The sequence below is a fragment of the Saccopteryx leptura genome, chromosome 4 (genome assembly GCF_036850995.1).
Source record: "Saccopteryx leptura isolate mSacLep1 chromosome 4, mSacLep1_pri_phased_curated, whole genome shotgun sequence".
In the NCBI taxonomy this organism is placed as follows: domain Eukaryota; kingdom Metazoa; phylum Chordata; class Mammalia; order Chiroptera; family Emballonuridae; genus Saccopteryx; species Saccopteryx leptura.
The window spans coordinates 112,594,705-112,617,300 of NC_089506.1; the positions used below are offsets into that span (position 1 = coordinate 112,594,705).

Here is a 22,596-nt window from a genome sequence, read left to right on the forward strand (position 1 = left end):
TGTTGAAGTGGGCCTGCCCAGAAACAGGTGTAAAAAACAGCAGGCATCGCCGAGCGACTTGTTACGTGTCCATTAAGATTATCTTCAATGCAAACATGTAAGTATTTGGATAATAACAAAACCACAGATTGCAGAACACAAGTGCCGAGTTTCAGGCAAGGAGAAACGTCTTTATTTATACATCAGGAAGCCAGGAAGAGGAGAAAATAGTTCCTTATGATTTTTTTAAAAATAATTATTTTAACTTTCAATGATAAGGCTAAGATTATTTATGAACATTCCTTTATTCTTTTACTTTTGGGATAATGGAAGAAAGAATACAACTGGCTAGTCCAGGAAAATGTATTTTCTTATGAAGAAAGGTATTACAAAAATTCAGTATATTATCATTTCTTTTTTTTTTTTTTTAATGTTTATTTTATTGATTTTAGAGAGAGGAAGGGAGAAAACGAGAGACAGGAACAGCGGTCTGCTCCTGTGTGTGCTCTGACCAGGGATTGAATCGGCAACCTCTGTGCTTCAGGATGATGCTCTAAACAACCAAGCTATTCGGCTATTCAGTCGGGGTATTTTGTTATCATTTCTTTAATCCCAATGCCTTTAATGGCTTTAATTCCCAATGTCTTATAACAAGATGTCCATTCGCCAAGCACATTGGAATGACTTCAAGCTGCTTAGCTAGAACTCAGACATGAGTTTGATGCAGCGGCTAGAACCTCTGAGGGCCAAACCCAAGAGGCCGATGTGTCCACTGGGTGACCATTTTTGGCGTGGACGTACCCAGGGCACATGGGACCACCTGCGTGGAGAAGCTGTGAGGGGAGACTAGAGGGGTCGACAGCATGCAAGCCAGGTCACTGCTTGCCCTCTGACTCCTGGGTCGTTTCCAAACTACAACAACTCTGTGAGATATGCACAAATACAAGGAAAATGAAGTTCATCTGTCAGACACCTCGTTTCTCCAAACAAGATTAAACAGCCTATTGTATCAGGCCCCTTCCTCTGCTGTTGGGAGGGAGCCTGGCCAGGCCTTGCATTCACATTTACTCTGATGTTTGGCTTTTCCCCACAGCCAGAGTGTAAAGGGGGCTAGGGGCCACTGCACAGAAATGATCTCCACTAACGCCTGCTGTGGGGCCAAGCCTGTATGTCTATTGTGAGAGCTCCAAGTCTGTGCAGCATGGTGCTTAATGGGACAGAGCTATCTGCTGTGTGTTAGAAAAACAAACCAACGGCCAGATTTTGCATAGGCAAAATCCTGTGTTCCTGTCCCACTGATCTGGTTGGACACGGACTAAGACTGCCATTCAATTTAGGGAAACAGCGCCCGTGGGTGGCTTCTGTCCCAGACTGCCTGCCTCTTTTGGCATCCCTTCTTCTACTATTATCCCAGTAACTGACAATTTCTAAATATTGAGTGTCTTCCCTGACATAATCGTTTCCAGTACAGACCTAATATGCACTCCTGCCTGCCACGGATGCGTCATTTGGAAATCCCCAAGGCAGCAAACTGGACAGAAAAGCTTTGGGAAGCATTTCTATCAGGGGTGTCTCTGAGACCCACAAGTACAGTTCAAGATCTTCACCTGAACTGTACTGAATTGGCTCACATGGGGTTTCCCTTCAGAAGAAACAAAAGGCAATTCCTGTATGGCCCAAAAGTTCTATTTTGAACTTATTCGAGAATACTTAACATGAGGGCTTTCCCTTGGAAAATCACACAAGTATTTCAGGGGCGGTAGGACATGTACATTCTGATGATAATGTGTGGAAAATGAGGGGACTGACTACTGAAAATGTTGCCTTTACAATTTACAAGCTTCACATTTGCTTTTTAGTTCAATGTAATACAACACAGTGGTTAATAATGAAGAAATGTCAACTTTCTAGACATGTTCTCCTTAATTATGAACCAGCAGGTCTTAGAGAAGCACGAGATACTGTATTTTATATTTGAACTACATGAACAGTCTGCCTTCTCCGATTTTATTGTTCCTTTCACCGTGAAGGCAGTGCAGCGGGACGACCGTGAAGAATACACGGAGGAGGCCTGGCAGGTGGGGGCGGGGCTCTATAACATGGTGTAAAGCCAGTGGCCATGGCCAGGGCCACCAACACAGCCGCCTGGCTCATGCAGGTTCACATTGGATTCGGACAGTTGGTAAAGAAACAACGGAGCCAAAAGCTGATGGGCCATACATAGTCTTTAATCCTAGCTTGCACCTGGCGGGCAAGCAAAAAACACACACTGGGCTCCAAAACCCACTCACATTCAGTGCTCACAAAGCTACTGACTTATCCGAGTTTCCTAGAATCAAAGGTTTCTAGCTCACCAGACTTATTCACCTCTGTTCCCCATCTCCTTCCTTCTCCCTGCACAAACTGGCTTCTCACTCAACACTCCGCCATCTTGGCTGCTTCTCCTGGCCTCCTCCACGTGGCCTTTCTCTGCTCTACTCTCTGCTCTCTCCTTTAATCTCAGGAACCAAGAGAGCAGGGGTCCCCAAACTACGGCCTGCGGGCCGCATGCGGCCCCCTGAGGCCATTTATCCGGCCCCCTTCGCACTTCCGGAAGGGGCACCTCTTTCATTGGTGGTCAGTGTGCATAGGGATTTGTTTATAGTTTTTTTTATAGTCCGGCCCTCCAACGGTCTGAGGGACAGTGAACTGGCCCCCTGTGTAAAAAGTTTGGGGACCCCTGCAAGAGAGCAAGCTCCCGTTCTGCCCCTATTTTATAGTGTAGAAATCCAAACCTTTAATCCAATATACAAAATAGGGAAGTCTCTAATACAGGGGTCCCCAAACTTTCTACACAGGGGGCCAGTTCACTGTCCCTCAGACCGTTGGAGGGCCGGACTATAAAAAAACTATGAACAAATCCCTAAGCACACTGCAAATATCTTATTTTAAAGTAAAAATACAAAACAGGAACAAATACAATATTTAAAATAAAGAACAGGTAAATTTAAATCAACAAACTGACCAGTATTTCAATGGGAACTATGGGCCTGCTTTTGGCTAATGAGATGGTCAGTGTCTGGTTCCATATTTGTCAATGCTAGCTGTAACAAGTGATATGACACGCTTCCGGAGCCCTGACGCGTGTGTCCCGCATCGCTGCGCTTTGTGGCGCCACCACATACAGCACACAGGATGCATCCTGTGCTCTCTCACTGACCACCAATGAAAGAGGTGCACCTTCCGGAAGTGCGGCGGGGCCGGATAAATGGCCTCAGGGGGCCTCATGTGGCCCGTGGGCCGTAGTTTGGGGACCCCTGCTCTAATACAAAGTCACTTATCTGGGGCATGATGGGATTGTACCATTCCACATCAAAAAGGGTGGGAAAGGCTTAATCCCAAAACCAAGCCCCAGGCTACAAGTATTCTGCCTGCCCACAGCCTGCCCCCAACACACATTAATATCTCTTGGGTGACGGCCTTCAAGGGGGCAGCGCCATCTTTAACAAAGTGAGCATAATATATTTTATCTGCCCAACACATGGACAGCTCAGAGGAGAGTGGCTAGTGAGCCTATAAAAAGGTGTAGCGCCCTCCAGCCTAGGAAAGGGGTTAGGGTGGGGGTGGCTCAGGCACTAGAGAAGGAAGGATCATGAGCTGGGGCAGTGGCGAGCAGCAGGTATCCTTCTAGAAAAACCTCTTTCTGAACCAGACACTCAGGCTGGGCAGTGGGACAGGGCTCAGGCTAGTCTGCCAGACTTCACTCAGAGGCTCTCTAAATCACTTTATTTTTTTTTTCTATAAGAGGAACAAAGATAATAAACTGAAATCCTACCCATACAGAAACATGAATAATCAAATCTCAACCAGAACCAAACTAAATCAAACCCTCACACACGCTGGTATTTTTTAAGTGGTAGGCACTTTGCTTTGTGATCTCAGAGTCAGATGACAACAAAAACTGCAACTAGTAAATAACAACTGAAAATAACACCCCAGCTGTGGCTCCTTACCCTTCACCCCTACACCCAACTCACTGTTCTATTTCTGAAATGTCTCTGAAACACATCCCCCTGCTCTAGCTGTAGGCCAAACACCTTGATATCTCAATTTAAGGACAAAATGAACTCTTGTTTACCATCCAGTGACAAAGCAATCAAACAAAAATAACCTGGCATAATTAACCATTACCGATTTTGACTTCGCCTATCAAGTTGAGGTGTGTGTGGGAGAAGCCTTCCAATAACACTGATTGCGCTCAGCCAAATAAAACCTGTCAGCCAAATGCTCATGTTTTCCCCGGGGCATGTTAGCCTTGCAGTGGCAAAAGTGATCGGAAAATGAGAAAGAAATCATTACTGCCAGAGTCATCATTTCACAAATATCTACCTGATAAGCCAGATGACATCTGAAGAAGATAGGAAAATCTCTTTTTTACTGTGTGCTTTTGCCACAGTATAACGTTATGTAATAGCTTTAAGGGCCATCACAATCAACATTTTCAGTTTTATTTGTTCTCCGTTTGCCACCCATACCTGCCCCTGTAGCTCCAGGGCTGACAGGAAAGGCATCAACCTGCTGCTAGTGCCCCGCAGAAACCTAAGTCTGGGGTGGAACCAGAGCTGTCCCAGGACAGACTGCTGCAGAGGTCAGCAGGACAGACTGCTGCAGAGGTCAGCAGGACAGACTGCTACAGAGGTCAGCAGGACAGACTGCTGCAGAGGTCCCAGGACAGACTGCTACAGAGGTCAGCAGGACAGACTGCTACAGAGGTCCCAGGACAGACTGCTGCAGAGGTCCCAGGACAGACTGCTACAGAGGTCAGCAGGACAGACTGCTGCAGAGGTCCCAGGACAGACTGCTGCAGAGGTCTGCAGGACAGACTGCTGCAGAGGTCAGCAGGACAGACTGCTACAGAGGTCAGCAGGACAGACTGCTGCAGAGGTCTGCAGGACAGACTGCTACAGAGGTCAGCAGGACAGACTGCTGCAGAGGTCAGCAGGACAGACTGCTGCAGAGGTCAGCAGGACAGACTGCTGCAGAGGTCCCAGGACAGACTGCTGCAGAGGTCAGCAGGACAGACTGCTACAGAGGTCAGCAGGACAGACTGCTACAGAGGTCAGCAGGACAGACTGCTGCAGAGGTCAGCAGGACAGATTGCTACAGAGGTCAGCAGGACAGACTGCTGCAGAGGTCAGCAGGACAGACTGCTGCAGAGGTCCCAGGACAGACTGCTGCAGAGGTCCCAGGACAGACTGCTGCAGAGGTCAGCAGGAGAGACTGCTACAGAGGTCCCAGGACAGACTGCTGCAGAGGTCTGCAGGACAGACTGCTGCAGAGGTCAGCAGGACAGACTGCTACAGAGGTCAGCAGGACAGACTGCTACAGAGGTCCCAGGACAGACTGCTACAGAGGTCAGCAGGACAGACTGCTGCAGAGGTCTGCAGGACAGACTGCTGCAGAGGTCAGCAGGACAGACTGCTACAGAGGTCAGCAGGACAGACTGCTACAGAGGTCCCAGGACAGACTGCTACAGAGGTCAGCAGGACAGACTGCTACAGAGGTCAGCAGGACAGACTGCTACAGAGGTCCCAGGACAGACTGCTACAGAGGTCAGCAGGAGAGACTGCTACAGAGGTCTGCAGGACAGACTGCTGCAGAGGTCCCAGGACAGACTGCTGCAGAGGTCAGCAGGACAGACTGCTACAGAGATCAGCAGGACAGTACTGGAGAAAATGCAATCTACTTAGTTTAGTATCACGATCGAATTTCAATAAAATGTTTGTAATTACTACATGTGAGAGCCTTTCCATTTCACTCTAGTGGGTATCTATTTTGCTTGCCCAGCATCCTCCCCATTTCTCCTTCAGATAACTGAACTCTCCTATGTGGTTCAGGTGGGGCTGCACCCCTCTTTGTGCCAACCACATTCCTCAGCTGTCATCACCACCCACACAGGGACGATGTGCTCCTTAAGAGCACCCCACTCCACTTCATCTAGGGCAGGGGTCCCCAAACTTCTTACACAGGGGGCCAGTTCACTGTCCCTCAGACCGTTGGAGGGCCGGACTATAAAAAAAAACTATGAACAAATCCCTATACACACTGCACATATCTTATTTTAAAGTAAAAAACAAAATGGGAACAAATATAATATTTAAAATAAAGAACAAGTAAATTTAAATCAACAAACTGACCAGTATTTCAGTGGGAACGATGCTCCTCTCACTGACCACCAATGAAAGAGGTGCCCCTTCCAGAAGTGCGCGGGGGCCGGATAAATGGCTTCAGGGGGCCACATGCGGCCCATGGGCCGTAGTTTGGAGACCCCTGATTAGGGAGACCAAAGAACTTTGGTGTCTTAAGTTTGGGGGCTAAAAATTAGCTGGTTGAAAAGGTGGATATCAAGTTTTTAAAATTGGTTGCTTGATCTATACAAAAACAAACAAACAAAAAAAGCTCTTCACTCAAGAAACCCAGAAAATGGTTTGGTTCTGAGCATATTCTTCTGCTACGTATTTGTGAATCTCATTTCAGGGGAAATTACTTGCTCTGCTTCAGTTTTACATACTGAACTTAAACCATGATATAATCTTTGTCCAGAGACAGACGCAGTGGAGGAGAGAGGCTGTCTCACTCACTGGCTGCCCAACAAAGGGCACATCGGTGAGCATGAGACCCAGATGAACCACAGCCTGTGACACTGGTCTTAACAAGTATTACCATGTTTCTTCATTACGCACGCTCAGGAGTGAAAACATAAAAATACAGAAAGGCACAATGAGAGAAAAAAGTCAACTCTTGTTCCATTACTAACACAGAATTCTCTGTGTTATTGGTCAAAATGGTTAATATGATAACATCTTTGGTTGGCTACTCTTTTTCACATCATAATACATTGATAATATTTCCCTGTATAAATAATATTGTTGGCAAGGATAGAACATTTCTTTTGTTTTGAGACTGATGTTTGTTTTTTAAATGCTTGATACTTGAACATGGCCAATCATATTTCATCATGGGGAGGTTGTACCATCAAAGCAAGAGAAAACAGTTCCACAGGACCACTCCAAGGAAGACTGACCATGAAGAAAGCTGGGAGTCCATGCAACTGGAAAGAGATTGACAAGCTGTTTCTTCAAAGAAACATCATTTAGTGATGTTTGGATACAGTCAGGTGGACACAGCTCCAAGGGCCTCCATCAAGTAAGTTCTGAGCTCAGCAATTCTCTACCCAGGTTTGCGGGCCTCGTCTTGTGTTACAGCCTCATTGACTTTTAAACAGGTGTTTCTGGAGTGCTCGGAACAGGGTGTTCTCCCTGCTAAGCATTCTAAATATATTTGGTTTACATTAATCTTGGCAGAGCAAATACTTTTTCCATAGCTAAACCGGAGAAATACCATTCTTTCTAAAATGACCAAAATTTTCAATGCGGGCCACTTAAATTTTATCATCAGAAAACTAGCCGGCAAGAAGGAACCTGGTTTACTGTGAATAGTTTGTAAAATTATTATATATGTGTGTTGTTCTTACAGATCTCCTTGAATTCCAGTGGACAACCTGGCTCCAACTTAAATAAGTCTTCTTAAATGCTCATGAAAAGTTCCCAAGAGAAGCAGGGAAGAAAAGGTCTTGTGGAGCTCCACGTGGTTTATAAAAGCAGGCTTCAGAACAGTGTTCTGTCTTTACATTTAAACTGGCTATCATGGTGGGCAACCTGTTTTTGAAAGATTATGGTGACTCAGCCACCACAAGGTGTCTGCAGTGGATGCAATTATCACTATTAAAGTCTATCACAGGTATTAACGTTTCAACAGGCTCACAGCAGCTGACTTAGGATGATTCCTATGGCTGAGTTAACTTTGTTATTCACATACTACTTAAGACCAATGACTCCTTTGTCTTCAGATGGAATTTCTCAAGTGAAGACCCTATGTATCAAGGGTGTATTTATCTGGCCATACACAAGGCTGGTTTTGTTACAATCAATGCCAGGGTATCTCTCCTGTCTATGGATATGAAAGATGAATATTATATTATATAAACCTACATACCACCACAGTCTTTCTCCAAGGAGGGCTTTATAACCTGAATCACAGGTGCAGGACGGAACATCAAGTTGGGCAGTACTAACAGACGTTGACTTAGGTCCCATGTCATGGCATCAGGCTACATCTCTTTGCACTCTTGGAATTACATAACTGGTTTACTGCAATGTAAAAAGGTCTGAATAAGTCTTAAAAATATACCAAGTATTGTTTTTTTCTAAGGTGCATAATAACATTTTCCATCTGTGGCATTTTAAGTTACTAACAGGAGTCAAAATACAGGTTATTTAGAAAAAATTTAAGATTGTTAACCACTGAAAATTCATCAGTGGAAAACTAATAAACACTATTTCAGCTCCCCATAACTTATGGCAACTTTTTCCTTGATATGTAGCAAAATATATTGCTATCTGCTGATAAATAACTATAGAAGAAAAAAATCTGGGAGATGTATATGCAGTGTATGTATCCCCATGACACTGATATACTCCATTTACACAGAGATTCATGACTGCGTTCATGTGCATTTCTCTGAAAAACATGAATCCCAGGCATGATGAGGCATACTGTTCCGTCACTGACTCTTCACACTAGTCTTGTTTCCCAGGACTTATAATATCTTCTGCAAGCTGGATTCATAGCAAATCTAGTCACTTAAAAATCATCTCTATTACTGTAAAAGAGGATCAAGTAAATCCTATGCCTAAGTATAGGTCTATTCCTAGTCACCCAAGGGTTGTTATAAATCACTCTTTTTCAGCGTGGTTGGGAAAATCTTATATATATAAAGGTGATGATGAGTGTTTATATATTTTAAAAGTGATTTTCCCAACCACATTTAAAACGTGATTAATGTGAAATTTATTATTTATATAAATTTTATATTAAGAAGTGTTTTATATATGTTATAATATATAAAACATATAACATAATTTATTTATTATTGATTTATTTTATTATTAAATTTCTAATAGTAACATAGATACACACAAACACACACTTTATTCCTTATATGTTCCCAGTGATTCCCTGCTCTTTCCAGTTGCCATGTCATGTGCAGTTCTCCTCCAACTGGGAAGCACATATGTCCCATCCCACTGATGTTCTGCTTGGCAAAATGCCCCACTTTGGCCAATGAAATGTGAGCAGAAGTAACGTAGGCTCGTTTCAAACCACACTTTGTAAGAGCCACCACCTAGTTCTGCCAGCTTTCCTGCTCTTAGGTTTTACCAGAAAGCCAGTTGTCTCAGACTGAGGCAATTTCTTCAGCCTGGGTCCCAGAACAATGGCACAGGGGGGAAAGTCACAGCAGAATAGCTGCTGACATGGGATGTGGGCAAGAAATAAAATTCTGTTGCTTTATGACACTACAACTTGGAGAACAATTTGAAACAGTGGCATAATCTGGCATAAACTAATTTCACATAGCTTGCAGCCATTCATTCCATAGATGAAGCACAAAGAAGGGACCAGGGACCTTGACTTCAACTTGAAACTGTTGCTGAATATCCATTAATGTGTCATAGAAATGAACACAGTAATTTTAAGTGATCATTTCTGCCTGAAGTTCTGCTTCCCTGTCTAGAGTGCACAGCCTATATGAATTTGAAAACTGTAAACAATCTTTTATGTTCCTCTCTCATATGCTCTGTACATGTGGGTGCACACATTCACAAACACACAAACACTTTATCTCTCACAAGACACACACACACCACACCACAGAAATTCAGTTGCAATTGAACAAGAATACTCTCAGTGATACTCTCATGCCCATATTCCTAATAATATAATATGATATATATATATATATATATGTATATACCTCCCCAATCAATCTATTTCAAAGAAAAAGAAAGAAAATATATGCTCTACCAGCCAAATAATTTCTGGCCAGACTGTTTTGATTCAAGTGTTCCACGAGGCAGAGCAGCTCTTTCCTCTCCTCTGTCATTTGGTACAGATCATTCCCACCAGGTGCTGTGGTATTTCTCAGGGAGGCGGCGTGCATATATAAGCTCATGAACATCCCCAGATTTTGAAGCTGTGGAGTCACTGCTAATGACTAAATCCCAATAGATTCTCTTTGAAGCTGTGGAGTCACTGCTAATGACTAAATCCCAATAGATTCTCCAGGTGGAGACCATTAAGCAACAAAAACGCAAGGTAGGGGAACAGTGAGTGATTCAGACTATTAGAAAGAGGGTCATAATCTACAGGCATTGACCAAAGGACCTCCATTTTGACCCACCAAGACAATGACGTCTTGAATAACTTTTCCTAGGATATGAATATGAGACTCTGGAAATTGTCTCTAACTCAGCTTCTCTTGGAAAGGTGGAGAGTACAAGTTCACGATAGCTGACTTGAACTGGGCTTCTCAGCAGAAGCTCTATCTTCCGCAGGTCAGCCAGACTGCCAGAATCAGAAGGGTGCTTGCTCATTCACTCTCTGTCATGTCAATGACTTCTTGCCTGAGGAACAGCAACTGCTTTAGACAAGTTCCACCACCACTAGATAGTCAGCTTTCTTGGCTTTGGACAGGACTCTTTTATCCTATATTGCTTTAAGACTTTTATTTTTTTTTATGTTAAAAGTAGGCATGTCTTTAAGGAATCAAACCCCTGCTCCACAGACTTCCATCCATACCTGAACATCTGTACTTGTAAAGGCTTATCTGTTATTTGGTTGTTTAGCCCGTCTCTTCTATAGCTCTGGGTACTCCAATTACACTGGGGGCTTTTGTCATAGCCAGGGGGAGATGTACCTTGGAGGCATCAAAAGAAGCACAGACTTTGTCTGCATAAAATAACTCCAAGGATCCCCTCCTAGTCTTTCCCTCCTTGTGGAACTGGCCTGTCACAAGGCCAAAGCGTGTCACAGCCAGAGCTTCCGACTTCCAACTGAAGGCTTGGCGTATTTAACTCCTCGGTATTTGTAATCCCTGGATTAATCAGAACTAGTGTTTGCTTAATTCCATCTCAAGAAAAGATGAGCACAGCTCAAGTATCATTTTCTTATCGGCCTATATATAAAAACTTGATAGCATGTGTTATGTGTGTGTGCTTTATGTTTAAATATTTACTGGGAGCAAATATGTACTGGAAATGTTTTAATGTGTCTTTACCAGTTTTCTGGATGCTTTCTATTTGTCTGCAGTGGCACTGCTTCTGTGAATGATCTTCTAGACATACATCAATCATCCCAGAAAATAAGAACCAGATCCAAGAAAATTAATTTTTTATTAGATTTCTAGCTATTGTTGCATTTTTCTCCACATCTTCAAGGCCAAAGACTGCTGAGCTTAGAGGTTAGCTTTCTAAATGTTGAGATTTTTATTTTGCAATCCATTAACAGAGAATGTCATGATATATCCCATTTAGAAAATGACTTACAATGAGTTCAGGTAGTTGAAATAACTTCACCTGTCTTCGTGTTGAAAGAGATTCAGCTCCCAAATGAAGAAGTGAGGAACTTAACTGGAATGCTGGCACCCTCTTTTTCACCAGACACAGTGATAGATTAGTGATTTATGTCATGCTATGATCTAACCACATGGTACACCAATATTAAAGTCAATTGAGACGTCCCATCAATTTGCCCCAACTGTAATCTAGTAGGTTTCAAAAAGTTATATAAACTATAAAAAAAAGTTTTAAAAGTTTAAAACACAAAAGTTTTAAAAATCTTTGAATAGTTCAATTTATATAGCAGTAACTTCTAATTTTAAAGAATTCTTTAGCCCTGGCCAGTTGGTTCAGCGGTAGAGCGTAGGCCCAGCGTGTGGAAGTTCCAGGTTTGATTCTCGGTCAGGGCACACAGGAAATGTGCCCATCTGCTTCTCCACCCCTCCCCTTCTCCTTTCTCTTTGTCTCTCTTTTCCCCTCCCACAGCAAAGGCTCCATTGGAGCAAAGTTGGCCCGGGCACTGAGGATGGCTCCATGGCTTCTGCCTCAGGCACTAGAATGTCTCTGGCTACAAAGGAGCAATGCCCCAGATGGCAGAGCATTGCCATACAGATGCCCTCCTGTGGGCATCCTGGGTGGATCCCAGTTGGGTGCATGAGGGAGTCTTTCTGCCTCCCTGCTTCTCACTTCAGAAAAATACAAAACAAAACAAAACTAAAAACCAAAAAAAAAAAAAGAATTCCTTAGATTGTCATACTTATTGTCAAAGATCTTAGATGGAACTCTTGAAAGTTTAAGTGTATGAACACAGTAGAAAATGTAGATGTGTGTGTCATGTAAACACATAGAGGCTTCTAAATGGAGGTACAGGTCATGCACCTGATACAATATGAATGTAATTACCTGACCAGCTTTGGGCATGTACCAATTTTCATTAATGTGGACTATATGAACACTTGCCCAAATATTGAATTTAGGTATTAAAAAAAATCACTTCCCCTATGAACATACTAGAATAAGAGATAAAAGTGACAAAAATTTCCTCTTACATGAAATCTAAATCTAAGATTTAAAACACCCACACATAGGCATACAAATCAAGGCAAAAGTATACCATTAAAAGGAAAGAACACAAACCAATTTAGCAAATTTAAAGGTGTTACAAAGCCTCCTCTGACTACTAAAGCACCAGGAAACTGGCACTATGGCAGGCTTTGGGTGATACTAGTTCCCCGATGACACTGACCTCTGTGTACCCATAGGCCGGCCCCTCTAAGAACCAACTCCAGGGCTGGCTGAGCACGAACAGCACTGGGCTTTAGCTGCATTGTAGGAAGGCGGCCAGATAGATGAGAAGACTCAGCTAAAAACACTACACTTATTTATCTTTTAAAATCAAATGAAAATAATTTAAATTTTCTGATACTATGAAGGGAGGGAGGAGGGAGGGAGGAAGGAAGACTAAAAGAAAGATGAAATTTTACTATAATTCTACCACCCAGCAATTAACATTTTGTTGGCATATAGTTTCTAATTCTTTTTTTTATGAAAATGTGTATGTATATGTAGGCTAAGTATACTATTTTACATAATCCTTAAATAAAATTGTAATGTGCTTTTTCACTTGACAATGCATTTTGAACCTCTTTTCATGCCAACCGAGACTCTTCTCAAACATTCTAGATGGCTGAATAACATTCCTATTACCATTGCCTTAAAAAAGCATCTTCTTTTTATCAATTCAGGCTGCCATAATCATGGGCTAAAAATAATAAATCCAGTTCTTTGGAGACTTTCATTCTAAATAAAGAATTTTTCCAGAACGTACATCCTGCTGAATGTAATTCAGGGAGAACTTCTGAGTTGACATTTCTCATGGTATTTTACATTTTGGATTAAGACACATCTCATATGGTTTTAATTTATATTCTCAGTAGACTTCAAAAAGGAAATTCCAAGTAGAGGTTTATTCATGCACCAGCACTATGTTTAAATGATGCTAGAGGGATGTCTTAAACTAACACAAGCCAGGAAGTTCAAAGTTAAGGTTAAATCCTGGACCATGTTCCCACCTCTTCCTCCTTAGTGTTTGGAAAGTGGAGATTTTATGTAGCTGTCCTGCTTGTCTTTGACCTTCTGCCTATGCATTCAGATGATTTCAAAGATGCACTTCAAAACTTTATGTAATAAACTGGTATTTTGTAAAGAGTGTTGCTGAAGTTTCAAGGTTTCTCTTAAAAAAATAAAAAAAAATAAGCTAGACCAAATAAAGAAAAAACCCCCATCTTGTTTTAATGAGTAGATGAACATTTGGAGTCTAGGTGACTCTCCTCAAACCCTTTAAATAATCAAAAGCCAAATGTGCCCTAAATTTCTAAACCTAGCAAATTCACCAAGAATGCATCTCTTTAAGAAAACAGTTTTATTTTTGTGCAGGGTTAATGTTATTGCTTTAAAAGGGAGTTTAACATGAAGATGCATTCTAATTTAATTTTGCTCTTAACTAATGGCATACCTATTATTTAAAAAAGCAACTCAAGTTTCTTCTCTTATTAAATATTGATACTTATTTATGCATTAACTTTTAAGAAAGAGTCCATATGTTTGGAAGATGTTCCTTTATTTGAAGGCATATGCAAGCTGACAGGACATGATCGGTAACACAGCATAAAGCTGATAGAAACAAGGACTGAGCTCCCATCCTGGCTTCACCCGTCGTTACCTTCATGGCCTTGGATAACTGAACTTCAGCATGTTTCAGTTTCCTTATCTATAAAACAAGAATAGACAGCAGTGTCTAGCTCAGTGTTGTTGTGAGGCTGAGATGAGTTCTTGCCTGTAAGTGATTAGAAGTATGAGCACCTGGAGCACGGTGTTTGCTTTGTTCACCACTGTGGAGTGGAGGGGAGGGGCTTACTGTTACTTCCCATAACAGGTACTGACGGTCTCGGGTTCCCTCCACGCAGCTCTCCATCAGCTGGCCTTCAGAAGTAGAAGGCATTTGTCTTATTGGTTTATTCAGCAGACATCCCTGGAGTGCCCGACATGTGAAAAGCCTGTTGATAAGCACTGGGGGAGGATGTGCGCAGCAGCCGTGAGCGCTGGGTCCTGTCCTGAAGGTCTCTAAGTCAACCGGGGAAGACACAGACCCAGCCACGCATCCTCTGGGGCAGGACAGAGGGGTCAGAGCTGAGGGGCATTTTGGAAAAGGTGACTAGGACAAGCTTAGAAGGTGAGATGAATTTGAGCCAGAAGACGGTTAACTGACTAGTTCTTCCTGTCACAATGCCTCTTCTGCCCACCCACTGATCCTGGGGCTGGCATTCCTGTGAACTTCGTTCCTTCCTAAGTGGATGCTTATGCCCCTCCATCTGTGCCTGCAGGAGCACCCTGGGGCCAGTGCCACCCATCCCCTTCACCCTGATTCTTCCTATGACACAAATCTCACAGGCAACTCATTTTTCACATTCTAGAAGATTCTGTTATACTCTTTCTGTTAACTAACGTATCGCACAGGTCATACTTCACACATTACAACGCTCCTTAACAAGATACAGTGAGAGTCAAAAATGAAACGTGACACTGTAGAAAATGGCAACAGGGCCTCCACAGGCCGATACTTTTAGGGTATGAACACCAGGTTGGGGAAGACAGTCTTGTGATATAGTTTCCAATGTGCTGCCGGTTAATAAGTAAAATATTAGCAATTGTGTGCATGATATGTGTGGATCTCAAGGGCAAATCTGTTTAAATATAACCAAATACATTAGAGCCTTGGGAAATAAACACGTAGGCTTCAGTAAGGGAAATGCCTTCAGAAGATTATTTTTCCACATTATGAGAAAACTGAACAAATAAACAAATTGTGAGCGAGGGATATGGGCTTCCTGCAGAGTAATGACTGGGAGAAGTTGAGGACCAATGTAGAGCCCAAGTTCATTGACCTCAAGAGGTCACGAGTCTCCCAGACAGACTTCCTTTCAGGTCACTCCCACTATTAAAAACATCCTAGGTGTACATTTGGGGGTCTGCTTTGTGAGAAGGCAACTGGGAAAGTAATTCAAATACTTCACAACATTTACATTTAAAAGGAAACAGATATTTTGCTCTTATGTTTAAAATTATTATAATTAATATTTTGTGACTGTTCAAATTAGACCTAATGCTGAATAGAAAATTTAGAAAGGGGTCCTCTCTGAATCTTTTACCCCCAAATAAGGAACAATGCGTGCATATTAACACACAGACACACATAAACAAAAATTAATTATGTGTCAAAAATGGAGATGAAGCCTGACTTGTTTAGGCTAAGGCAGGAACTAGTGGCTCTTAACCTGGCTTTTAAATAGAACTCAGAAGCCTGGAAACGCTTTGTATGCAAATATTGTTAAGTAGGTGCTTTATTTGTTGAGGCTACATGGCTTTTTATCAAACGCTCTGATTCACTTATTCTTCCTGTAAGGAGTCATATTTACCCCAAGGAGAAAGCTGCAGGCACCTGTTGGCTTCAAAGGGGGCCAGTTTTCACCTTCTTTGTTCCGTGATCAATCAATTTTTGATTTGAGAACTTGGAGATACAAATGATTTCTTTCTCTGGTCTATCCCCCCACCACACACAAACACAAATGTATACAAGTGAACATACACTCTGTAAACATATCATAGGCAAATCTGCAAGCATCCTTAAATAAATACATGAGATTTTGGATCCTTTTAAACTACAACTTTGCAGGGACACATCACTGCATTAGCAAACAGATTGCATCTTTGCACACACAGTTTTTAAACCCTGAGCAAATGAATGTTGACTGAAAGGGTGAATAACTATATTAAGGGGGAAATATCTATTGCTTTCAATATTTATAGGCCAATAAACACCTAAACCATTTTTTCCGATACTCGGGTCCCTCCAAGTTCCCAGGGCTGTTGTAAACATGAGGTCATATATTGTGAAAACCGTTTGCAAACTATACAGTTCTATATGGAAATAAGGTAACATCGTTCTTCTGGCTGTGGTTTCCATCTGAGACATGTCCTCTGAGCAGCACTGTCTTTGTAGATGATACCTGTGTCTTCCAAAGGGCAGAGCCTTTGCCGCTGCCCTGGCCCTGACGGGGAGAGTAATTTCAGTGGCTCTGATCCCCCTTTTCTTCCTCTGAATGGAATCCATGGGAAATCCAAGGGCACACATTACTATAAAATTTAGTCTTGAAAGATTAAGAGTGAGAAAAGATTTTCCTGTTTCTTACAAAGGAATCACTCTTCCTGACGGAACATACTCATCCTTTGAGAATAATCAGACACACCATAAAAAAGACAAACAAAAAAACCCATAGAACTTCAAATGTTTGGGCTGAAATCCTAAGTAAAAAACACACCTCACAGAGTTGTGAACACGCACACCTGCACACATACACACACAAACTGAAACAAAGTTTCACAAACAATGAGTATACTTTTTATATATACAATGCTACCTAACATTTTCTGTTCTGCTCTCTTCTTTTAAAATGTGCCAGGTATACCCATTGATTTCTTGACCCCACTTTAAAAAAACCCTGTCTTAGATAACTCTGTTATATTAGAAGCAGCTGATTAAATAAAGGATAAATTGATCATGGTTCTAAGAGTCTGAGAGCTAAGAGTTTTCCTAGGCTCCACTCCTCTGCTCTGCTCCCCGTAATCTCATAACACAAACTTAAGGCCTGCTGACTTTCTCTCCTAAATGTAGTTCTCAACCACCTTTACCCCTCCTCAATTCTCTCTGCATTGATTTAAATCCTCATCATGTCGCCAAGATTCCTTTTGTTGTTGTTTTTTTACAGAGACAGAGAAAGAGTCAGACAGAGGGATAGATAGGTACAGACAGACAGGAACGAAGAGAGATGAGAAGCATCAATCATTAGTTTTTCATTGCGGCTCCTTAGTTGTTCATTGATTGCTTTCTCATATGTGCCTTGACCGTGGGGCTACAGCAGACCAAGTAACCCCTTGCTCGAGCCAGCGACCTTGGGTCCAAGCTGGTGAGCTCCGCTCAAACCAGATGAGCCCGTGCTCAAACTGGCAACCTCGGGGTCTCGAACCTGGGTCCTTCTGCATCCCAGTCCGACGCTCTATCCACTGCACCACCACCTGGTCAGGCATGTCCCCAAGATTCTTGCAACAGACTCCTAATAGGTCTCCTGCTTTAAGTTCTAGCCTTCCTTACTTTTCTAAGATGCAAATATGATGATTCTTCCTAAGATTCCTTCCCGCCTCCCTGTCTCCTCCAGAGTGAAGCCTGTTATTGTGGCCCAGTGCCCTCCCTCAGCCAGCACTCTGGGCCCAGCACACGGCCGCCTGGCGCTCCCCAGTCCTGCGGAGCTGCTTCACAGCCCACACTTGTGCACGGGCTGCCTCCTCTTCTTCCTTGTCTATTACCTTCCTCTGCCTTCTTTTCTTCTCCTGATTTACACTCATCCATCTTCTATCAAGATTAAGGTAAGACAAGATATCAGCTCCTGAATCCCAGGTTAGCTTGCTCCTCTCCAGACTTCCCTACATTTACTGTAGTCCTTACGAGATTAGACTGCAATGTTCTGGTTACACATGTCTCCCCTTTAGACCACCAGTGCTTCAAGGGCAGAGGCTGCCTGGTTGAATTCCTGCTCCTGAAGAGCCTGGCAGAGCGCTTGAAGCTCAGTGCGTTGTATGCACGATGAGTTTTAGAGGAACCGGAAAGTTCTGTCCCAGTGTCTCCTAGGTACCTTTCCTGCACTGACATTGCTTCGTGTGAATCTCGACCAGAGTGGACTGCTGCTCCTTAGAGCTGTTCCAGCAAAGGACCTCCAGGCAATGTGTGTGCATTTTATTCAGGAATGCAACCAATATTCTGCAAGATAAGTTCAGAGAAAGAACTACAAATTGATCACTTACTCTCCTGCTTAAAATCCTTCCTGGCTCTCAAATCCCTCCAAAATAAAATCCTAACTTCTGGGCACAGTTTACAATTGTTGAGCTCAGCATGGGTCCCAGTATGTCCTTGGGGGTCTTAACTGCCCATGTGCCCAGAATAGTGAACAGAATAGTTAACAGAACTCTCTACTCAGTGTTAATCTTTTATTCCAGTGCTTAATCTTTTATTTGAAATTTCTAAATCTTTTATTTTTTCTATTTATTTATTTATTTATTTATTTATTTATTTATTTATTTATTTTGAGAGAGAGAGAGAGAGAGGCAGGGAGAGAAAGAGAGACAGGAATATCAAGCTGTTCCTTTATGTGCTCTGACCGGGGAATCAAACCTGCGACCTCCGGAGCACGCTGGAACAACGTTCCAACCAACCAAGCTATCCAGCCAGGGCATTAAATAACTCACAGTTCCCAAGATCAGCCACCACCTCCTCCACCCCATTGCCTGTGCCCTGTAGGTACTTTTTCTATATCTAGAATGACACTCTCCCATCTTATCTGAATAGCCAACTCTTGTTCCCCTCTCCCCTCTACTTCTGTAATTCTCAGTTCTAGGTCTGCTCTCTCTGAGTCCTTCCTAACTACCCCTCCCCTGACATGCTGGGCGTAGGCTTGCCCTCTCCCCTCGCAGGCTCTGTGTGCCTCTCCCGCGCTCGCACTTACCCTGGCACTGGAATTTTTGGTTTACTCGGCTTTTGCTTTCCGGGTTCCTTCCGAAAGCATTGTCTCTGCATATCCTGCACCAGCTCGGGTCTGCAGCACCCCAAAGGGGCTTGGTTAACATTTGTGTGGCAAACTGAGGAAGCTTCCAGCACAGAGACTCAAAAGAATTCAGAGTAAGGCACCCTCTCTCGTGTTTCTGGCCACTAACAGCGGGGAAGAGCTGCTCTGCTCCCCAGTGACCTGCAAGGCAATCAGCTAGGATTCCAAGCCTCCACACTTCCTCTCTTCATTGTTTTCTTTCACATTAAAAGGGAACGCCATGGAGTTGCCTCACAGCCTCAAAGTCGCAGGGAGAAAGAATTCCTTTTGGAACAGGAAGAACCTCAGCTTTTTAGTGAATCAAACCCTGAATATAACTAAATAGTGAACAGAACTCTCTACTCGGTGTTGCTTAATCTTTTATTTGAAATTTCCAAATCTTTTATTTTTATTTTATTTACTGACGTATTTATTTATTTTGAGAGGGAGAGAGAGAGAGAGAGAGAGGCAGGGAGAGAAAGAGAGACAGGAACATCAAACTGTTCCTTTATGTGCCCTGACCAGGGAATCAAACCGGCGACCTCCGGAGCACGCTGGAACAACGCTCCAACCAACCAAGCTATCCAGCCAGGGCTCAATCTTTATTGACTTTTAGAAAGACAGAGAAAAGAAGGAAGAGAGAGGGGAGCAGGAAGGGAAGCATACATTTGCTGTCCCGCTCAGTTTTGCATTCTTCGGTTGTTTCCCCTGTGTGCCCTGACTGGGATGGAACCAGCAAACTTGTCATTTCAGGACAACGTTCTTAACTGAAGGAGCTAACTGGACAGGGCCCCAGAATTTTTCTTACATGTCTTTTAATTCATAAATATAGCTTAAAATATTCCATAGTCATCTACAAAGTATCAAAGTGATGTTTCTAAAAGACTTCCTCCTTGGTACCAAAAGTACCCTCATGGAATCATGCAGGTACTGATGAAGCCATGTTTATGAACTCTTTTTAAATGTTATGCCTCTCTTCTGTCAAATGTGGTTTCTCCTTACAGTGTAAAGAGTATATTGTTAATTACATATTGTATAACTTCAGTTATTTCATAACACAATTATGGTATCAGCAAATTTAGAGTATTTGAAGTTAATAATCCCAAAACAACAAAAACTTCATACATCTTTGATTTACCAAATTCTAGGTTTTAAAATTGTCTTTGGCATAATGGTTTCTATTAAGAAAACCCAGAGAGCACTAAACTACCGATGAGTTCTCCCAGAAACCCCTGTGCAACTGCTGCAGGGTTTCCAAGCCTTCTCCCAAGGCTGCCTCCGTCAGCTCCTTGTTTCCCGTCACACTGTGAAAACAGATGGGAAACCAGTCACAGCAGGGCTTTGAGAAGCTTTCCTGGGATGGGGTGGGGGGTGGGGGGGAGTATCACACTAATGCTGATGTCATTGTCACTTAGGAAATTCCAGCCCTGATCACTCTCCCTTCTGGGTGACTTTTCTAATCTGGAATCCACTCTTCCAGACTTTCCTCACTACTCATTCCCAGTACCCCTGGGGAAACCATGAATCACTTCCTATCCATTAAACTTGTGGCTGAACTTCCCCTTTTGTAAGAGCACTTAAGCTGAAGGGTGTGATGAGAAGGACCAGGAGTAGGGGTGGTGCCTGGAAGGCAGGCAGAGGGGAGAGGAGGACCCCACTCCATCTGTGCTGGAGAGTGGGCCTCTGAACACTGCCAACTCTTGATTTTGTAGGAGACAATTGTTGCCAACGCAGTAGTAACCTGAGTTGTGCACTATTTAACCCTTTGAGTTGTGAGTTTTTTCATGCTCGCTGACCCCCGGGAATGAATTTTTTTTTTTTTCAAAAAATGAAATTAGGCGTCTGCCCCAGGCGCTAGAGTGGCTCTGGCGCAACAGAGCGACGCCCTGGAGGGGCAGAGCATCGCCCCTGGTGGGCATGCTGGGTGGATCCCGTCGGGAACATGCGGGAGTCTGTCTGTCTCTCCCCTTTTCCAGCTTCAGAAAAATACAAAAAAAAAAATAAATAAATAAAAAATTGAAATTAGTTCCAGTTCCAGTTTTATTAACTTAAAATCATGTTTGTTTGATAACAAATTTATGAAAACAAGAACATACATATATCTTTTTTTAACGTTGCCTTACACATTATTAAGATAAATCGACCATACTCTGGATGGTCAGGAGGCATGAGGATGTACATGAACGTTCGTACTACTCAAAGGGTTAATACCTGATTTACCCCCAAGGTCTTGACACAACTCTTCATCTTTCCACAGTTTATCTACAACTTCAGAAAAAATGAAGGGTAAAAGAAATTAAAAATAAATTCTTCAGTACAAATTTATCAAAAATCTGACTGGGCAAATCTGAGACCTCTTTGAAAACAGTGATTGGATGGTGTATGGCCAGTAGCTGCGGCCACCATCACAGCCGCCTGGCCCATGCAGGTTCAAATTTCATTCGGATGTAACAACGGAACCAAGAACTGGTGGGCCATTAGCTTTAATCCTAGCTTGTACCCGGTGGGCAAGAAATACACACAGTGGGAAAACACTTCCCTTTCCATTCAGGGCTCCCAAAGCCACTGATTCATTTGAGTATTCCTAGAATCAAAGGTTTCTACCTCACCAGCCTTATTCACCTCTGTTCCCCATCTCCTTTTCTCTGCACAAACTGGCTTCTCCTTCAGCACTCTACCATCTTGGCTGCTTCTCCTTGCAATGCTAATTGCAAGAACTGCGTGAGAGAGAGAGAGAGAGAGAGAGAGAGAGAGAGAGAGGGAGAGAGCGAGAGCGCGCGCCCTTGGTCTGCCCCATTTTATAGTGTAGAAATCAAAACCTTTAAGCTCCAAAGGAGAGTCAAGAGATGCCAAGTGAAATAAGGAAATCTCTGAGACAAAGTAACTTATCTGAGGCATAAATGGGATTCCTCATAAGAGTGCACCACCTCACATCATGCAACAGTCAAGGGTGTGGGAAAAAGCTTAGTTTCGGAAAGATCTTAGTATTAAAAGGGCAGGAAAGGCTTAGTCTTAAAACTAAGCTTTAGGCTATAATGACTTTGCTGGCTTATAGCCTAGCCTGTCTCCCACACCCAATGCAAACTATAAGCGAGCAAACATATACATCATACTTACAAACTTATTTGACTGACAGATGGGCTTCCATTTTAAGAAGGCTTGCACTCTTTTTTTGCTACTAATATTTATAAATTGGATGTAATACATGAGTCTTAGCTTTCCAGGTCAGTTTTTAATACTCCCTCCCCCCCTTTTCTTAAATTTAAGTGAGAAGAGGGGATACAGAAAAACAGACTCTGCATGTGTCCCAATTGGGATCCATCCAGCAACCCCCATCTGGGGCTGATACATTGCCCATCTGAGGTCGATGCTCACAACTGAGCTATTTTTAGAGCCTGAGGCGGAGGCTCCATGGCCATCCTCAAGGCCTGGGCCAACATACTTGAACCAATCGAGCCACGGCTGCAGGAAGGGAAGAGAAAGATAGAAAG

At 42.9% G+C, this 22,596-nt stretch overlaps 1 protein-coding gene across 8 annotated transcripts in view; it reads right to left on the reverse strand.

Annotated features, from left to right (window-relative positions):
- The window catches only part of STARD13 (StAR related lipid transfer domain containing 13), a 238,602-nt gene that overhangs the window by 67,349 nt on the left and 148,657 nt on the right, over nucleotides 1-22,596 (reverse strand). For 3 of the 8 annotated variants that reach the window (XM_066381014.1, XM_066381015.1, XM_066381016.1), the window contains one exon: nucleotides 8,014-8,168. The exons of 4 other annotated variants lie outside the window; for them this stretch is intronic. In XM_066381014.1, the coding sequence (XP_066237111.1) occupies nucleotides 8,014-8,119 (106 nt within the window). In that variant the 5' untranslated portion in view covers nucleotides 8,120-8,168. Of the gene's footprint in view, nucleotides 1-8,013; nucleotides 8,169-19,027; nucleotides 19,417-22,596 lie in introns of those variants that run through there. One more of the 8 variants, XM_066381013.1, reaches the window with a different exon arrangement.